At 46.2% G+C, this 21,266-nt stretch overlaps 1 protein-coding gene across 1 annotated transcript; it reads right to left on the bottom strand.

The window, feature by feature from the left end:
* Positions 1–3,650: 3,650 nt before the first annotated feature.
* Positions 3,651–8,576, bottom strand: LOC147096881 (maestro heat-like repeat-containing protein family member 1). The gene has a single exon (XM_085973143.1). It carries the CDS (start codon positions 8,574–8,576, stop codon positions 3,651–3,653), a length of 4,926 nt encoding a protein of 1,641 aa, XP_085829269.1.
* Between the last annotated feature and the right edge of the window lie 12,690 nt (positions 8,577–21,266).

The raw sequence follows: 21,266 nt of genomic DNA, 5'->3' as shown, positions 1-21,266 counted from the left end.
AGAAGTTTAATCATAACCTGCAGGGCCAAAAGTTTACGCTACTGACAGACCACCAGCCGTTGGTATCCATTTTTAACCCTAAGAAGGGTGTTTCGGTGATGACAGCACAGAGGCTCCAGAGATGGTCCCTTTTCCTAGGGGCACATCAATATCAGATTGAATTCAAAGGTACAAAGCAGCATGGTAATGCTGATGGGCTGTCGCGCCTGCCACTACCTACAGCGGAGGAGGCACCGACGGTTGACCCTGTTGAGTTATTTCACTCGACCATCATCGAATGTTTACCAGTCACCAATGCAGGTATTGAAAGAGAAACAAGGAATGACCCGACAATGTCCCGGGTCTACGAATTGACAGTGAAGGGATGGCCAGCACATGGTGATCCACTGTTACCGGCATTCTCAGCAAGACGAGAACAGCTGTCCGTCTGTCAAGGAACATTGATGTATGGAACAAGGGTGATTATTCCTCCTAAGTTAAGAGAGAGAGTTCTAAAGGAACTGCATGAAGGTCATCTGGGGGGAGTCAAGATGAAATGCCTTGCTAGGGCTTATGTGTGGTGGCCGGGTATCGACCAACAGATAGAGGATCTGACGAAAAGCTGCTCAGGGTTCCAAAATGTTCAAAATGCACCTCCGATTGCACCGCTGCATCCATGGGAATGGACTTCAACCCCATGCCAACGTGTACATATTGACTTTGCTGGTCCATTCATGGACTCCATGTATTTAATTGCAGTGGACGCACATTCTAAATGGCCAGAAGTGATTAAGATGACTACCACTACCTCGGAAAAGACGTTCGCGGTGCTAAGAACGATATTTGCAAGAAATGGATTGCCAGAACAAATATGTTCAGACAACGGACCGCAGTTCGTGTCAGAAGAATTCCAGAAATTCATGAAGAAGAATGGGGTGAAACATTATACCTCTGCCCCATATCATCCGGCTACAAACGGGTTGGCCGAGAGATTTGTACAAACGTTCAAAAAAGCAATAAAGGCCATGAGTGAAGATCAGATTCCACTACAACACAAGGTGGACAATTTCCTACTGGCATATCGAAACGCCACTCATGCAGTGACAAACCAAAGTCCTGCCATGATGTTCTATAACAGGAGGTTGCGGTCCAGGTTGGACTTGTTAAAACCAAATGTGCGGAGGGAAGTCGAAAACAAACAGTTCCAGCATATAAATAACAAGACCACTCGGAGTTTCGAAATAGGACAACCAGTGTTAGCCCGGGACTATAAAAATGAGAAATGGCAATCTGGAACAATTCGGGCCAGACAAGGACCCCTGATGTACACGGTAGATATTGGTGAAAATGTAATACGACATCATGCTGACCAACTGGTAGAATCGAGAACAGGGGTCGAACCCAGGGTTACGGCAGAGACAACCGTGGAAGAAGTTAGTGAACCTGAAGCATCTACCTCAGAAGTGAATGTACCTGATGATGATGTCCAATCCATAAGAGATCAACTAGATGAGTCACCCCAGCAACGAGAATCAGAGACCCCTGAAAGGCGTTATCCAACTCGGATCAGGAGGCCTCCTCAGAGACTGAATCTTTGAACTGTTTTGCATGAAGTTGTATATATATATATATATATATGTTATTATGTTATGTTAAATGGGGATATACACTGTTAAGCTAAAAAGGGAGGATTGTGGTGTATGTAACCTGTTCCACCTTAAGAGAACTACCTTAAGAGATGTACTACTTTCTCTTGGCTGCTGTATACTGTAATACCGGTGGTGACCACACCGGTATATAAACATTGTGTAGTGATCTGCTGGGCAGTTCAGCCCTGACCTCCGAATAGTAAAGACCTGTTAAAGTTATTCTTGTTGTCTGTGTCCAGTGATTTATAATAAACATAACTGGGACACACAGACTCAACACCTTGCATGGCTTTTTCCCTCGCTAGCTTCTTGGGTGAGGTGTGTGATTTCCTCCCGTAGCCTCATCTCACAGTCCCTTGCCTCTGTGACTTCCTGCACAAGGCGCTCTATAAATGCCTGGCATTTCGTGACCTCTAGTGTGAGGCATGCATTCTCCCGCACCTTCATTCCACTAGCTCTGGCCTCATACACCTCTCTGAGGCGTTCTACCTCCGCCTGGCATTTTTCAAGCTGGGACTCCCGATTCTTGGCCTCTTCAACCTCCTCCTGCACCCTCTTCTCACCCTTCTTAACCCAGCCACCTATACCATGATAGGTCAGCCTACATGCTGCTGCTAACATCTGCAGGGCTACCCACATACTGAAAACAACGAGAAAAAATATAGCTGATGCTTTCTCCAGATTCAGACCACTTATTAAATCAAAAACTGCTTCGACTCCTACCTGGCTCGCCATTTGTAAGGGGGGGCTTCTGTTCACTGGTTTAAGGTAATTTACCTGGCCAGCAGCCTTTGCCTCTGAGCTCTGACCAATTCCAACCTTTTACCTGGTTTACAGTAATTCACCTGGTCAGCAGTCTTTTTGCTGCTGCACTCTAAACCAATTTACAAACAGCGGTTTCGAATCGCTACCCCTCCTTCAGTTCTGAGTGGAGGAACTTATAATTAATGATATTAAAATGGACAAGTGGTTTGAATGAGAGAAACAAGTTTTATTACCTAAATAAACTACAATCCAAAGAATAAACTATACCGCACGAACACAGTAATTACAGCAAAACTATATAACAGGGGGTTGCAGACGGTGAAAATGAGGGATACAATGGCTACAATGTTACTTAAACAATCTTAGCAATTCCCTTAAATCACCGCCCCAAACTCCTGCTCGGTTGCCTTGTTGAGGAGTCAGAACACCCTGCTCACCTGTGGCCCAGCGAAGTAGAAAAAGAGAGAGATAGCTTCTCAGCAGCTATCTTTATACCTGGTGAGCTCCTGCCATTCTGCTTTGCAAGGGCTGTGTGCAAAATTCCCCACCCAAAGGGTCCAATACACAAGAGAAAGCTGTGATTGGCTAACTCAAAGTGGTTGGACTGGGTTAGAGTCTTCCGGAGCTCCCTGGGCTGAAACAAAAGGGAAATACAACTGCTCTATTGTCCAGAATGCTAGGTGATTTAGACCCATTCAATTCTTAAACGGATCCCATTCAAGATACAAAAGTCTCTTCTGCAGTTTAGATGTATCCACTCGCTATACAAACAAATGCTAATAGCATTCAATTGCTTTGTAAACAAAGCACTGTCCTGTGGTAACGTTTTGTAAACAGGCATCGATTGTCCTGCTGCTGGGGGGGTGCGGACACCCATTTGATTGGTTCCATTGATCCTTACTTCCAGACACAGAAAGCTGCCCTTTGTCTTCAGCCATGTGGTATGACAGCCATTTTTATCCCTGGAAATTTAAAAGCACAATGCCCAGGGATTCTTTAATCAAAAAAATTAATCTTCAGAACTGTAAATTATTGCGAATTCTTACAGGTCAGCCCGACCCACACCGGTATAAAGGGTGGAGAACATTGGGACCATTCAGGGAGGTGCACACGTCCGTTTCAATGATGCACAGGCCCTGATCCTTCCACACCCTCCCCTCCTTTTGGCCATTTTCGATATACGAATTCCTCTACTTCAGACTCATTTCCAAACACAATACAAACAAGTCCCTTACAATAATTTTGTTCTAATGGTATCTAATACATGTAGAGGTATCGTATCGCCTTGGCTGCTTTCGTTCTGACATCTTGCACATGATCTGACAGCAAGGCAATAATCTCGTCACAAGTCTGACCTGCAGACTTTGATATGTAAAAATACGATGGTGCATTGTCCATGAGGAAACCGAGGAACGTCACTGCGTTTCCTCTGATCTGAGGTAGCACATTCCTGAAGAAGATGGAACACCTATATGTGTACAAGGTGATCTGGTTGGGGAAGTCTGTGGCAATATGCCTGGAGATTTTGCTTAAATAGTCCTCATAATCCAGGGTGGTCTCCTTCAAGGAAAGCTCTTGAAACATCTTGCAAATGTTTTCAGACTCCATTACTGGACCATAGGAATGCAGCACAGATTTGCAGACTTTGATGACTTCATTGCTCTCATCGTTGAGATGCAGCAGCAAACTGATCAAGGTGTAGCTGGTGTGCTCCTTTATTGGAGGGTAAACTTCCACAGTCCCCAATCTGATCAGCTTCCCAAGAACATTAAACGCCGCAGCTCTCCCTTTCTCATGTTGATGTTCAAAGTAAGGCTCAACTGCCAGTGCTACATCGCCAAGAATGGGATTTGTATAATCCTCCTGGAGCTGATCTAGAACTTTGGACATGCTCGACATTGCCTCAGCAGCAATGAGATTCTTGGGTTCAGACTTCTCGTCAATCACACATATCATTGTGGACAACAGTTTGACGCAGTGTTTGTCTATCTGTTGAGAAGCTCCGATTGCAGCGTTTCCCAAACCTTGTAGAGCGAGCCATTGGACAATAAGGGACTCATCACTTAAGCATAGCAACAAACTCTCTAGAAGAGTATCCGTCAGCAACAAGTCCGACACCACTGAATGAGTTAAAAGCTCCCCAAAGAAGGCAGCTATTGTGATTCTCAGACTCTCCCCTATGTTGACAAGGAAAGGAGTGAGTTGCTCCACAATGCTGATCAGATGAGGGGCAGCACACACGGTCAATGTGCTTGCCAGCAGTGTAACCCCCTCATGGTGCTTTCTTGGACTCACGATGAGGTCCCATCCTCCCATTTCTCTCATGATGGTATCATCGCCCTTTGCCTGTGTCAGGACAGCTCGAAGTATCTCAGCTGAGTAATGGCAAGCGTCAGCATCATTCAGCTTCAGAGTCGGGAGCAAGGTGTTCCCACCCTTTGGAATTCTCAGAAAGTTGGTAGGAAACCGAGCCCAGACACTGAAGCTGAGATGAATCAGAAGGGTGCTGATGAACTGGGGGTATAGAATGTTTATCACGTCCCCTGATTCAGGCTTTCGTACCACTTCACGAAGAGCACAGAGCACGGCTAAAGGCTGCTGAGTTGCTGAATCTTTTGTGTCTCTGACACGGGAATCTCTGCCGCCGTCATACAATGACTTTAAGTTGCCCAGTAGGTAGTTGGTTGCGGCTGTGGCTTGTGCATTATCTGACAGTAGTGATCTCCATATGTCACTAATGTACCTGTCAGGTGGACTAGGGTAAGTGAGGAGAGTGGACAAAACTGCTGGCATATGGTGTGACGCCAGAATGGAGATCGAATGCGTCACTGCATTTGTCACCTGTGGCTCAGTAATTGAGCACAAGTGACTGCACAATACTTTGATTGTTCCCTGAATGTTAGCAAGGGCGGCTCCACCTTCGGCAATGAGGACATTTGTGATAATAGAAGCTGTGCAGGAAATGTTCCGCTGCTTGTCTGTTAGCCCTTTAAAGATGGTGAAGAGTAGAGTGTTCAGCTGATCATGGGTTATACACTTAGATAGAACTTTACCAACATCAGTGCACGTTTGAAAGAGGGCCTGGCTGGTAAGTTGGTTTAACCCGCCTTTGATGGCTTTCAGATGCTCCACTTCCTTATCTTGATGACCCACAGGAAACCCTTCGAGGTGTAACTGGATATAAAGCAATCCATACAGGCTTTCAATGGCCGCCTCCCTTACAACTTGCGATGGATCTGCACATTGAAGCCCCACACATCCAATAATAGTCACCAAGTTATGGGATGGCACCTTATTGCTAACATCCAGTTTCTCCAGGTAAAACGTCACCAGCTGTAAAGTAGTCTTCATTGCCTTTTCTCGCTCATGGCCCTTTATGGATTGGATCCCAGTCTCCATGTTCTTGAATATAGAATGAAGCCCATCAGGAGACAAATCCAAAAGTAAACATTCCTCCAGAAGATTCTGCAGAGAGGCCATTGTCTCAGTGTGAAGCTTCTGTCTCTCTGCCATGTCCATGTTGGTACTTTCATTGGCACTGCTGGTCTCCAAATCTGGCAAGCTGAAGACACTATTCCAACAGATGCGAATTAGTTCGCTGTTGCTGTTCATTGAAGGCTCCAGTTTTATGAGGGATGCACAGGCATCCATGGCAGACTTTCGAAGGGAGGTGGTCATTGTCTCTGCTGGCTCGGCCGCGATCAGCTCCTGCATGCAGTTCAGCAATTCTGTCTTTCTGGTCAAAGTGTAGGGGGCGTGTTCTTCACTGGGTTCGATAGCTTTGGCCAACAGTGTAACCGTCTTGATCAAACTTAACTTCAGTGTTAAGTCCTTCACCTTAGATTTCAGTCCAAAAATCTTGGTGTTAAAAAGGCACAGCACATTGTGCAGAATGTCGGTCTCTATTCTGGGCAGAATGAGGTCCCGAGGACAACGTGACATAATCTGTCCATAGCATAAAATGAGCATGCTTTTAATATTTATTTTTTGATTGTCACCTTGGTGCTTAATAAGGTTGAAGGATCTTGGTGTCTTTGAACTGTTGAACTTGATGAAACCTTTCAGTGTGATGAGCGTGGTGTCTAAGTGGGTTACAGCACAGTCTCCAATTCCAGCAGCTACCCTGTCTCTCTCTAAATCTTCATTGTGCTGGACACTCTGTAGCATCTCCTGAAGAACTTGTTTGAAGATTTCTTTTTGCTTGGTCAGTCGGAGCACTCTGCCTAAACACCTGTACAGAAAACCCCTCTCTATTGGAGACAGGTGAAAGGTGTGAATGCAGTTGGTCATTTCTTCAATTAGCTGGACCATCCACACCTCATCTGCGATTGCCTCCAGCGTCTGGGACAAAACCCCCAACAGTTTCTCTTCCCACTCCTTCTGGAGATTGGACTGCTCTGAATTCTCCCACAGAAAGTTCACTAAAATTGGGAGTTCCTTGTCCCAGACTCTCACTGCTGCTGGGTGGATGTTCATTCCCAGGATATGTAGTAAGCTCAGAGCAGGAGCACCTCTGCCTTTTCCATGGCGTAGAGAAGAAGACACAGTCAATAGCCGCGTCAGTAGTCTACGAGGCTCAGGGAGATTTGAATGGTCCTCACAATTAACAACAAATGTTATTGTCCCAGCTTCCAGTTTCTTTATTCCAAGGTATACTAAGGAACCGCAGACTGTAGAAAAGGCGTCAGTGTACTTTACTGGGATCACAAACTCCAGTAGGTAGGAACAGAGGACATCACCAATCGGTAAAGAAACCGTCATCAGTTTCATCAATCCCTCACACAGTCTCCTTAAATCATTCTCCGTAGTCACATCCGCCATTACATTGCAGAGCTCCTCTTTGCTTTGTCTGTTCTCCTCGTTCTCCTCGGTGGGCACAGCACACTGTTGGATGATAAATTCCACCAGTTCCTTTCCTCCCTCTAGCTGCAAGTAATTGTGACTGGCCATAGTATATATTACCTGTGCAAGTAGTCCCTTCACTCTGTTATTCTTAGTTAAAAATGGTAGTTGTACGCAAGTCAGAATCTGATTCTTCTGACTTTCCATGTTTGAAGGGACAGTATCGAGAAGGTACTTCAGTACGGCCAGTGCCCCAAGTTGAATTTGGTCATTGTCAATTGCCAGTTGCATCTGAAGGAATTCCAGTATCTGGCTTGTAAAGACCGGAGCTAGAAATCCGAAGCAGCAAAGGATTTCATTTAGCTGCTTCTCAGAAAAGGGGTCGGTGGGGTGTTCCATCACAATACAGATCTTGTTCTGTAAATTGATCAGCAGACTCTGCAGTTGGGTCACGAGTACATCACTGTTCCTCTCTATGGCAGTGCGCAGTATACTGCACAGACTCTTAGTGACACAAGGATCAGGAGAGGTTTCCTGGTACATGGAGAGAATGGTTGGAATTAAGTTGGGGAGCTCCTTCTCTAGTTTTTCATCGGGTAGTAAATGGATGATCTTGTCTACTGCTTCTACTACTGCTGTGCTCACCTTGGGCTCTTTTGTGGGCAGCCATGAATTAAAAAGTAGGTCGTAAGCCATAGAAATCTCACAGAAGAATATCTTCTTCTTCAGTCTAGGTTTTGGGGTTCTCTCTGTGTTTGACAGGTATTCTCGAATGCTGTCACTAAAAAGACCCCATGCAACACAGAGAGTCCTTTTCATTTCCCCATCGGTTACTCTGTGCAGCATGGGAAGCATGTTTTTCAAGACCGGCTTGAGTCGAGGTACCGTGCAATGAACGTTTGCTCTACACAGCCTTGCCAGTGTCAGCACCATGTAGAAATGCAGTTGGGTCCATGGTTGGCACACTGACTGTATCTGCTTGAAAATGGGAATGGGAAACCTGGCTCCCAGACTAACCAGGAGGCTACTTGTCGCTTCCTGATGTTGAATACTCACAGGCTCGGATCTGGTCATGTCCGCCAAAGCCAAGTTGGTCAGTTTTTTAGCCAACGGTTGGCGTAAGTGTTCAAGGTTCTCCTTTACTATCAACGTCATTGCCGTTAGTAAGGCAGAGCATTGTACCGATGGCAGTTTGTTTCTGGTAAGATACCCACGACAGAATGTAAGTACGATTTCATGATTGCTGCTTCCTAGTTTTCGCAGTGACTCCGATAATCTAATTCGAACAAATTCATCTTCATCGAAAAGCAAGTTCATAATCATGCCCATCGAATGTTCCATTCTGTTAGTCACCATTCCGACACTTTTCTCCTCTGATATTAAATGTGTTTGTTTATGGTTAACACACTGTCGGCTCAGAGACTTCGGCTCCTTGCTGGTAGAGTTTTACTTTTGTTCTTGGTATCGGTTTATTTTCTGTATTTCCTTTCCTCCCTTACCAGCCAGAAATGCTTTAAATCTCCAAAAGTAGCCGTTTAATTCTCAATTCTTTTTGGAAATACAGGGTAGATTTGTTGTTCTTGAATTCTTTATAAATTCAGCTCAGTGTGAATAAAATCTGTTTGAAACCAATTGTTTCAGACAATGTGCCCTAGTGATAAGCACACTGTGTGTTACAACACAGAGCTCTGTTTTACTCACAGATTTTCACCAGTATTGCTGGTGTTATTTTGTCGATTTGATGTTTCGACGATTCGATGTCTCCACCCTAACACGGGCTCTTTTTCTCCTGCGAGTGGATGTTCTCACACTCACAGATGTCCGTCCTATGCAGACTTTTCTTTGTAGATTCCTAATTCGATGGCCTTGAACTTATTTAATATTTTAAAGAGTTTGGTTGATTGTTTTGAAAAAGTTTCTTTTGAAGACTCGCTCTCTCAATCTCCTCGTGGTCAAACCCAAAGTTTAACTGCTGGATGACCAAACAGCCGACAACTTTATTTGGAAAAGGGGCGGTGTCATTATTTCCTGCTTTTGTGAAGTCACGAATTTCATTGTGACGCCTTGTGGCTCGAGCTGTCACATGACCTGCCAGGTGATGACCTCACTGGCGAGGGTGACCTCACTATTGATTGAGTCCTGCATTTATGGGTTGATTGTTAAACTGCTTTTAAAATTATTTTTTGGAAAGCTGATGATAAATAATACAGATTTAAGGGTGGATTCTATGAATTTGTGTTCCTGACCGGGTGCACTGACCCTCCATGCCCCAGATTCCCATGATGAGCTCCCAATGGGTGAAGCTCAGCAATGGGAGTCTGAGCTCGTAATGTCTCCCTTATACAGCATCATCACCGGGGTTCAGTCCAATAATTAATCACGGGGTGCACGGATTGCAGTCACGTGTATCAGTTATAATGGGGCGTCAATTCTTTCTCGAAGCAACTTTGACAACATCGCCGACCTACATCATCGGTGACATCACAACGGCCATCAGTGACCTCACAACGAGCGCCGATGATGTCACAATGACTATTGACACACAGCCGGCTCTGCATTGTGCTGTTGGCACTGCACGATTTGGGGTTTCGGGTTAGGGGTTGGAGTTAGCGTTAGCGTTCGATTTCTCAATTTCTTTTCTGAAGGTGTTGGTCCCCTTGCTGGGATATGGTCATCCTCTGGCACGAGGCCCAAAGGACCATTATTCAAGAGTGAGATTTTGATAGTGAGTGGCAGTGGGCTATTTGACCATGGTGGCCATCTCAGACAAGCCTGTTCCTGTAGATACAGCCCCAGCAGGTGTTGCAGGGCAGCTGCCAGGAGCAGGAACCCTGCCCGATCTCCACCTCCCTAACCAAGAGAGGCAATGAGGCCAATTGTAGCACCTGTAACATCCTTGAAATGACAGAGGCCAGGGATCAAACCTGGGTTGTCCTATTCCTGGATGGCTCAGGGTCTCACTGGACAGAAGCACTGAGTCATGGACAGAGCTGCTATCAGTGTCATTTTTTAAAATTTTGATTTGAAGAAACGAAATTCACTGGATTTGTTCTGATCCCCTCTATTTAGTCAAAGATCTGTCCATCTCCCTCTTGAATCTGCCAACACTCTTCACCTCCAGTGTCTTGCTGGCCAGTTCATTCCACACATTCCCCACCCTCAGGGTGAGATCATTGAATTTAATCTGTCTGTTCACCCGCTCTTCTGATCTTGATCCTCCTGGTTGCAGAGTTTGTGATTCTGTCAATCAATGTATTAAATCTCAGTTTATCTCTAACCCTTCAATAAAATATCCTCCAAGCCGCCTTTACTCCAGTGTAAACATTCCCAGCTCCCTGAATCTCTCCTTGTAGCCCAAGTGCCTATAAGAGAAAGAGCTTAAATTCACGTAGCCCTTTCCACGTCCTCTGGCCATCCGGAAGCTCTACACTGCCAATGAATTACTTTTGACGTGCAGTCACTGTTTTTTCGGCCAACACAGTAGCCAATTTGCACACAGCAAGGTCCTAGAAACAAGGAACGCGGTGAATGACCTGTGTTGGGTGAAGGAATGTTGGCCAAGATACCGGGAGAACTCTCCATTTTTGAATAGTGACGTGGGATCTTTTACGTCCACCTGAGTGGGTTGATGGGGCCTCGGTCTTACGTCTCTCCAACAGTGCAGCACTCTCTCAGTATTGCACTGAAGTGTCAGCCTAGATTATGTGTACAAGTGGGATGCACGATCTTCTGACTTATAGACGTGAGAGCCAAGCCTGACACTACCAGCTCCTACGGTCATTGGGGTGCTCCCATGACAGCTTCTAACATTATGGCGAGTCGGGCCCTGGTGTTGCTTTCCGATCAGCAGTCCCAGCGTCCTTTGGGAAGCGGAGCCTCTGCCTCTGCTAACTGTCGGCCAAAGTGTGGTTCATGCACCTCTGTCTGCAGCTGGGCGCAGGGCATCTCTCGCACTGCCAACTATGCCTGGCATCTCTCAGCTGGCCTTCCAATAGCTCAGGTGGGGGTTCCCACTGGGAGACCCGGTAACCTAAGTGCCAATCAAAGAGAAAACATGAACGAAAGAGAAAGAAGGTTAAGAAATGACCGGGATACACTGACCTTCACATTACTGTGACCTTTAAGCAAACTCCCTTACACTTACTGCTGCCTAGCAACCGTGGATAGGTCACTCACATGGGCACCATTAAGATTGTCTGCAGATGGGACGCGGGATGCCTCTCCCCTAAATTAATATTTAAATGAAGTGTTGTGTGTTTCAGGGGAACCCATTCCCGTTTTCCCCTGCCCGCCCCAGGAATGCCTGCGATTCGGCGAGCGGCCGTGTAACGGATCTCCGCCCACTTTTCCGATCGGGCCGGCTCGATTTCTGGCTGTAAGTTGGGAAAACCCAACCAGGCAATGTTGGCGCGGGCGTCCATTCCAAGTGCCGGTGCGAAGAACCCCCTGACATCAGTCCCAGATTCACCTTTTCCCAATTTGATCCAGTGCCCATTGGTCCTACACACAGGGCCAGTTGTCCTCTCCTACACCTTGCCAGGCAGCAGGCAGGCACAGTGTGTCAGAGCTCTACTGAACCTGTTTTGGAATCCGGAATAAGCGTAGTACAACCTTCATATTGGAGCCAGGCCGTTCCCACGCGAAATCAGGAAGCACTTCTTCACACAAAGGGTGGTGGAAATCTGGCACTCTTTCCCCGGGAAGGCTGTGGATGCTGGAGATCAATTGAAGCTTTCAAGACTGATTGATAGCTCACTGTTGGATAAGGGATTCTAGGGATAAGGAACAAAGTTGGCTAAATGAAGTTGAGGTGCAGATCAGCCACGATCTCATTGAACGGCGGAATAGGCTCGAGGGACTGAATGGCCTACACCCGTTGCTATGGAGATTCCTGGCCGAGACCATTAGCGTGGCCCACCCACTGGGGGAAACAGGAGCATCACTGCAGGCTCCAACCAGTGCCAACCTAAAATGGCAATCGGGCTCTTATTAACGTCATAGGACCCCAGTTTCCATGTGAAAAGGGAAGTATTGCCCGAAACAGGCAGGCACTTTAGACGCCTATTGGTAGGCCCCTTTCAAAATGGCACTGGCTGCATGGCCGGGGTTACCGGGGCGATGAGGCCACCGACGTCATGTTGAGGCCGTTACTGCCCCGTTAACGCCAGGCGAACGGAGGGAAAATTGACCCCACTCTGTCACGTATCAAAATAACTAAAGTTGGCCGTACACTTTTTTCACAAAGGCAGTGCCCCCTTTATTTCCGATCTTACCCTGTAGTTTTCTTGTAGCCGTTCTCAGCAATGCCGGGACTGAAGGTTGAGGAGATTATTGGTGACTGTGTCTCTGGATGATTGCTAAGTACAGGTTGCTCTTTTCATTGACGAGCCACCATTACTGGCTCCAGTGTTTAAATAACATGGTCAGTGACAGTTCGAGCACCACACATGTCGGGCTATAATAGATGGAGCTGAGAATAGTCTCATAAACTGGAGGATGAACCTGACAGGATAAACATATTCCTGGTTTTTGAATGGCTTTCCATTCACAACTGATACACACACTTCAGCAACTTAAGAACATAAGGAATAGGAGCAGGAGTCGGCCATTTGGCCCTTCGAGCCTGCTCCGCCATTCAATAAGATCATGGCTGATTTTCTACCTCATTTCTACTTTCCTGCACTATCCCCATATCCCTTGATTCCCTTAATATTCAAAAATCTATCGATCTCTGTCTTGAATATACTCAACGACTGAGCCTTCACAGCCCTCTGGGGTAGAGAATTCCAAAGATTCACCACCCTCTGTGAAGAAATTCCTCCTCATCTCAGTCCTAAATGGCTGACCCCTTATCCTGAGACTGTGACCCCTGGTTCTAGACTCCCCAGCCAGGGGAAACCTCCTCCCTGCATCTACCCTGTCAAGCCCTGTAAGAATTTTGTGTTTCAATGAGATCACCTCTCATTCTTCTAAACTCTAGAGAATATAGGCCTAGTCTACTCAATCTCTCCTCATAGGACAATCCCCCCATCCTAGGAACCTGACAAGTCAAACATATTTCTGGATTTTAATGGCTTGGTAGCAGAATTTGGAATGGGTGCTGAATATAAAGCAATCATTGCTTATGGACACTGTAATGTATGTACCTTTAAGAGGAGAACTACTTTTACAGCTCCTGTATACTGTAGTACCAGCAGTGACCACACCTGTATATAAACCCTGCGTAGGGATCTGTACTGTTCGTTTTTAGAATACCCTCATCCAGTAAACACCTGTTGATTGTTCATCTGCAGTCTCCGTCTATTTATTGAAGAACACCATACCTCAAGATTCACGGATTTAACAGTGGCGATGAGGCAGATTCGAACCTACCTGCAACTCTGCATTTCCTCCCAGGGATTCGCTCCTGGAGGACAGCGGAAGAAAGTCGAGGCCAGAAGCACGGGCGTCGACCACGAGCAATCGCCCAGTCATCCAGCAGAGATTGAACATCGCAGGGGAGGCTGTTGAGAGCTGGGCTTGGTTCTCCAGTCACGACGATCCAGCGCAACAGGCTGGCAACAGGTACGGTGCAGACCCTTCCCGGACAGCGGCGGCTGGAGCCGACCGACGGCACAGAAAAGGCCGAGCAGCGTCGACGGGGTAAGAGAGAGGGTAAAGCGCACAGGGCGCAGCCGGGGGTTGAAGACCGAGCGGCGTCGACGGAAAACAAAAAGAGAGAGAGGGTAAAGCACAGCTGGGGTTCAGGACCGAGCGGCGTCAACGAGAGAGGCGTGCAGGAAAACGCGCAGAGCGCAGCCAGTGCTCAAGGGCTGAGCAGCGTCCGCGGGGGAAGAAAGGAAGCACGGGAGATGCCATTTTGAGCCAGCGGACAAGAAGGGAAAGCGCGGGAGACGCCATTTTTAGCCAGTCTAACCACACCCAGGGATGCCGAAGAGTGGCAGTGTCACAGCGTTCGACAATGAAGTCGAAGATTGGGCGACATATGTAGAACGCATTGAAGTGTACTGCAAGGCGAATGAAGTGCCAGATGCCAGGAAAGCACTGGTATTGTTGAATTCCATGGGTGCAAAAATGTATGGCTTACTGCGAAACATAGTAACCCCAGAGAAGCCAGTGGATAAGGATTTTGAAAGCATAGTGGCAATCCTACAGGACCACTTAAACCCCACACCGCTGCTGATAGCAGAAAGATTTAAGTTTCACAAAAGGAACCAGCATAAAGACGAAAGTAATGCTGAGTATTTAACGGAACTGCGCAAGCTATCGAAACACCGCCAGTTTGGAATGGGACTAGCAGATACGTTAAGGGACAAGTTTGTGTGTGGGCTTCAAAGTGAAGGAACCCAGAAACGGCTTTTATCAGAAAAGGATCTTACGCTGGACAAGGCTTTCAGCATGGCAGTATCACATGAACCAGCCGCACGGGGCGCTGCAGAGATACAACGGAGACCGCAAGAATATGGCACCAATGAAATGTCATATGGAGCAGTGAAGTGTTATCGCTGCGGCAGAACAACACACGACCAGAAGGATTGTTGGTTCAAGGACCAAGTGTGCAGACAGTGTGGAAAAGCAGGACACATAGCAAGAGTCTGCAGGTCGGGAAAGAAAACCAGCAGCAAGAAATCTCCACAGGAGAAGTACAAAAAGGTACATAAGGTGACGGAGAGTAGTTCAGATGAACAGAAAAGTGATACAGACTCCGGAAGCAAGGAGCTGGGTTGTCTGAAACTACATAATGTGATCAAAATGGAGGATCACCAAACTATCTGGGTCACGCTCAAGATAGACGGAGTCCAAGTGAAAATGGAATTGGACACAGGATCAGCCCTAACAGTCATAAACCGAAGGGACTACAAGCGGCTATTCTCACATATACCCTTGAGAGATACAGAGATTGTCTTGAAGACGTACACGGGGCAAAAAGTCTACCCCAAAGGAAAAATAAGGGTGAACATGATATACAATGGCAAGGAAACACCAAAAATGGACCTATATGTACTGCCAGATGGAGGACCACCACTACTAGGACGTGAATGGATCCGGAAGATACAGTTAGATTGGCATTCCATACAAGCACTGACGGTAGAGGCCAATAAGGATGATGAAGTCACACTTGGACGATTGTCAAAAATGCTAACTGACGCACAAGAAGTGTTCCAGGAGGGACTCGGAACACTAAAAGGCATAATAGCGATGATCAAAATAGAGGAAAATGCAAGCCCAAAGTTTTTTAAGGCCAGACTGGTGCCTTCTGCGATCCGCCCAGCCGTCGAAGCAGAGCTGGAAGGTTTGGAACGTTCAGGAGTACTGTCCAAAGTGGACTGGAGTGAGTGGGCTACAACCATTATTCCTGTAATGAAGAGGTCATTGAGTAATACGCCTGGGGAACCAAAGAAAGTTCGCATCTGTGGGGACTTTAAGGTGACGGTGAACCCAATCCTTCACACGGTACAATATCCGCTTCCACGGATTGAAGATATTTTCACCTCGCTATCTGGAGGAAAACACTTCACTAAGATTGATCTGGCCCAGGCGTACCTGCAAATGGAGGTAGAAGAAGCCTCGAAACAATACCTCACGATCAACACTCACAAAGGTCTCTACCAATACAATCGGCTGGTGTTCGGGGTGGCATCAGCTCCGGCTATTTGGCAAAGGGCAATGGATCAAGTCCTGCAAGGGATTCCAGGGACCCAGTGTTATTTGGACAACATCCTGGTGACGGGCGAAAATGACAGTGATCACCTCGCCAACCTGGAGCAGGTGCTCACTAGATTGAAGGAATATGGGCTCCGAGCTAATCGCCACAAATGCAAGTTTTTCCAGAAGCAGATCTCGTATTGTGGCCACGTTATTGATGAAGAGGGGTTACATAAGTCCCCTGAAAAGATTGAGGCAGTAGTCAAGGCTCCAGCACCGGAAAATGTGTGACAACTGAGGTCGTTCCTTGGGCTGGTGAACTACTACCATAAGTTCTTGCCAAATTTGTCTACAGTATTACACCCACTGAACACCCTACTGCAGACGGGGGTACCATGGAAGTGGAATGACGAATGTAAACGAGCTTTCCAGAAGTGCAAAGAATTGATCACATCAAAAGAGGTGTTGGCCCATTTCAACCCAGCACTACCAATTCGGTTGGCATGTGATGCATCACCCTATGGTATTGGAGCAGTGCTGTCGCACAAATTCCCGGACGATTTGGAGAGGCCAGTAGCCTTTGCGTCTCGGTCACTAACCTCAGCCGAGCGCAACTACGCCCAGATTGACAGGGAGGCCCTCAGCCTAGTGTGGGGAGTGAAAAAGTTCAACCACTATCTGCACGGGCAGAAGTTCACCTTGCTGACTGACCACCAACCACTTGTCTCCATCTTTAATCCAAAGAAGGGCGTTCCGGTGATGACTGCGCAACGGCTACAAAGCTGGTCCCTTTTTCTAGGGGCGAACCAATATGAAATAGAGTATAAGGGCACGAAACAGCATGGAAACGCTGATGGGCTATCATGCCTGCCACTGCCGACTGCGGAGGAAGTACCAGCAGTGGACCCTGTCGAAATATTTTATTCAACTATAATTGAACGCTTGCCAGTATCTAACGCGGATACAGAGAAGGAGACCCGAAATGATCCGACACTGTCTCGGGTATATGATTTGACGGTGAAGGGATGGCCAACACATGGCGACTCACTGTTGCCAGCATTCTCATCCAGAAGAGAACAGCTGTCAGTATGCCAGGGGACATTGATGTGTGGCTCCCGAGTGGTAATGCCACCCAAGTTAAGGGAGAGAGTGCTCAATGAGCTTCACGAAGGCCATCTGGGAGGGGTAAAAATGAAAAGCCTTGCTAGGGCTTATGTGTGGTGACCAGGGATCGATCAACAAATCGAGGACCTAACCAAGAGCTGCTCAGGATGCCAGAAGGTCCAAAATGCACCACCACATGCCCCTCTACACCCATGGGAGTGGCCCTCCTCTCCATGGCAATGGGTGCATATTGATTTTGCTGGTCCATTCATGGACTCAATGTTCTTAATAGCAGTGGATGCGCACTCGAAATGGCCTGAGGTGATCAAAATGTCCTCCACCACTACGGAGAAAACGATTGCAGTCCTACGGACCATATTTGCCAGGAACAGCTTGCCAGAGCAGATTTGCTCTGATAACGGACCACAGTTTGTGTCCGAAGAGTTTCGAAGATTTATGAGAAGGAATGGGGTAAGGCATTACACATCCGCCCCGTATCATCCAGCCACAAATGGATTGGCTGAGAGATTCGTACAAACCTTTAAAAAGGCAGTAAGGGCCATGTGCGATGACGACATTCCACTGCAGCATAAGGTGGACAATTTCCTGTTAGCCTACAGAAATGTGACACATGCAGTTACCAACCAGAGCCCGGCCATGATGTTCTTTAACCGAAGGTTGAGATCTCGTCTGGATTTGCTCAGGCCAAATGTACGAAGAAATGTTGAGAATAAGCAATTCCAGCACATCAATGAGAAGCCGACAAGGAGCTTCAATGTAGGACAACCAGTCTTGGCCCGCGACTACCGAACAGAGAAATGGCAACCAGGAACGATATGCACACGGCAGGGGCCACTAATGTACACAGTGAATGTTGGGGAGAACATTGTGAGACGCCATGTCGACCAGATCCTAGCGTCACAGGAACGAGTCAACCCCATGTCTTGCGTACCTGGTGATGAACCCGACATACCGGTAACATCTACCCCAGAAACAGTAGCATCGGAAGCTGATGAACTAACTGACGACAGGGGGGCAGAATCGCCTCCGCACCAAGAGCAAGACACTCAGGAAAGGCGCTATCCAGAAAGGATCAGGAAGCCGCCCCAAAGACTGAATTTACAAATGGACTATTTTCAGTTAATGTGCATGTTAAAAGTGTTAATTGTTAAATGATTGTTATGGTACTGTCAATCTAAATGGGGAGGAATTGTGGTGTATGTACCTTTAAGGGGAGAACTACTTTTTACAGCTCCTGTATACTGTAGTACCGGCAGTGACCACACCTGTATATAAACCCTGAGTAGGGATCTGTATGTTTAGTTTTAGAGTATCCCTCATCCAGTAAATACCTGTTGATTGTTCCTCCAGTCTCGTGTCCAGTTATTGACGGACACACAACATCAAAAATACACGGATCTAACATTTTCCACAGCAATTATACCATGCCGATTATTGCACCGATTATACACTGCCAATTACTGCACCGATTATACCGTGCCAATTACTGCACCGATTATACATGCCAATTACTGCACCGATTATACCATGCCAATTTCTGCACCGATTATACCATGCCAGTTACTGCACCGATTATACCGTGCCAATTACTGCACCGATTATACCGTGCCAATTACTGCACCAATTATACTGTGACAATTACTGCACCAATTATACCGTGCCAATTACTGCACCAATTATACTGTGACAATTACTGCACCAATTATACCGTGCCAATTACTGCACCGATTATACTGTGCCGGGCACTGCACCGATTATACTGTGCCAATTACTACACCGATTATACCATGCCGATTACTGCACTGATTATACCATGCCGATTACTGTACCAATTATACTGTGCCAATTACTGCACCGATTATACCATGCCGATTACTGCACCGATTATACAGTGCCAATTACTGCACCAATTATACTGTGCCAATTACTGCACCAATTATACCGTGCCAATTACTGCACCGATTATACTGTGCCAATTACTGCACCAATTATACCGTGCCAAATATTGCACCAATTATACCGTGCCAATTACTGCACCAATTATACTGTGCCAATTACTGCACCAATTATACCGTGCCAATTACTGCACCAATTATACCGTGCCAATTACTGCACCAATTGTACCGTGCCAATTACTGCACCAATTATACTGTGCCAATTACTGCACCAATTATACTTTGCCAACTACTGCACCAATTATACCATGCCAATTACTGCACCGATTATACTGTGCCAATTACTGCACCGATTATACCGTGCCAATTACTGCACCGATTATACTGTGCCAATTACTGCACCAATTATACCGTGCCAATTACTGCACCAATTATACCATGCCAATTACTGCACCGATTATACTGTGCCAATTACTGCACCAATTATACCGTGCCAATTACTGCACCAATTATACCGTGCCAATTACTGCACCAATTATACTGTGCCAATTACTGCACCAATTATACCGTGCCAATTACTGCACCGATTATACTGTGCCAATTACTGCACCGATTATACCGTGCCAATTACTGCACCAATTATATTGTGCCAATTACTGCACCGATTATACTGTGCCAATTACTGCACCGATTATACCGTGCCAATTACTGCACCAATTATACCGTGCCAATTACTGCACCGATTATACCATGCCGATTACTGCACCGATTATACATTGCCAATTACTGCACCAATTATACTGTGCCAATTACTGCACCAATTATACCGTGCCAATTACTGCACCGATTATACTGTGCCAATTACTGCACCAATTATACCATGCCAATTACTGCACCAATTATACTGTGCCAAATACTGCACCGATTATACCGTGCCAATTACTGCACCAATTATACCGTGCCAATTACTGCACCAATTATACTGTGCCAATTACTGCACTAATTATACTGTGCCAATTACTGCACCAATTGTACCGTGCCAATTACTGCACCAATTATACTGTGCCAATTACTGCACCAATTATACCGTGCCAACTACTGCACCAATTATACCATGCCAATTACTGCACCAATTATACTGTGCCAATTACTGCACCAATTATACCGTGCCAATTACTGCACCAATTATACCATGCCAATTACTGCACCGATTATACTGTGCCAATTACTGCACCAATTATACCATGCCAATTACTGCACCAATTATACTGTGACAATTACTGCACCAATTATACCGTGCCAATTACTGCACCAATTATACTGTGCCAATTACTGCACCAATTATACCGTGCCAATTACTGCACCGATTATACTGTGCCGGGCACTGCACCGATTATACTGTGCCAATTACTACACCGATTATACCATGCCGATTACTGCACTGATTATACCATGCCGATTACTGTACCAATTATACTGTGCCAATTACTGCACCGATTATACCATGCCGATTACTGCACCGATTATACAGTGCCAATTACTGCACCAATTATACTGTGCCAATTACTGCACCAATTATACCGTGCCAATTACTGCACCGATTATACTGTGCCAATTACTGCACCAATTATACCGTGCCAAATACTGCACCAATTATACCGTGCCAATTACTGCACCAATTATACTGTGCCAATTACTGCACCAATTATACCGTGCCAATTACTGCACCAATTATACCGTGCCAATTACTGCACCAATTGTACCGTGCCAATTACTGCACCAATTATACTGTGCCAATTACTGCACCAATTATACTTTGCCAACTACTGCACCAATTATACCATGCCAATTACTGCACCGATTATACTGTGCCAATTACTGCACCGATTATACCGTGCCAATTACTGCACCGATTATACTGTGCCAATTACTGCACCAATTATACCGTGCCAATTACTGCACCAATTATACCATGCCAATTACTGCACCGATTATACTGTGCCAATTACTGCACCAATTATACCGTGCCAATTACTGCACCAATTATACCGTGCCAATTACTGCACCAATTATACTGTGCCAATTACTGCACCAATTATACCGTGCCAATTACTGCACCGATTATACTGTGCCAATTACTGCACCGATTATACCGTGCCAATTACTGCACCAATTATACTGTGCCAATTACTGCACCGATTATACTGTGCCAATTACTGCACCGATTATACCGTGCCAATTACTGCACCAATTATACCGTGCCAATTACTGCACCGATTATACCATGCCGATTACTGCACCGATTATACAGTGCCAATTACTGCACCAATTATACTGTGCCAATTACTGCACCAATTATACCGTG

This window comes from Somniosus microcephalus, chromosome 34 (assembly GCF_052327205.1).
Source record: "Somniosus microcephalus isolate GS21.2 chromosome 34, FLI_Smic_1.0, whole genome shotgun sequence".
NCBI classification, from domain to species: domain Eukaryota; kingdom Metazoa; phylum Chordata; class Chondrichthyes; order Squaliformes; family Somniosidae; genus Somniosus; species Somniosus microcephalus.
The sequence above is the reverse complement of the archived record's forward strand: the minus strand, read 5'-3'. Positions and strand labels throughout refer to the sequence as shown.

Excerpts from the sequence above, each read along its gene's own strand:
- LOC147096881 (XM_085973143.1), bottom strand. The coding sequence starts at position 8,576 with ATGGAACATTCGATGGGCATGATTATGAACTTGCTTTTCGATGAAGAT.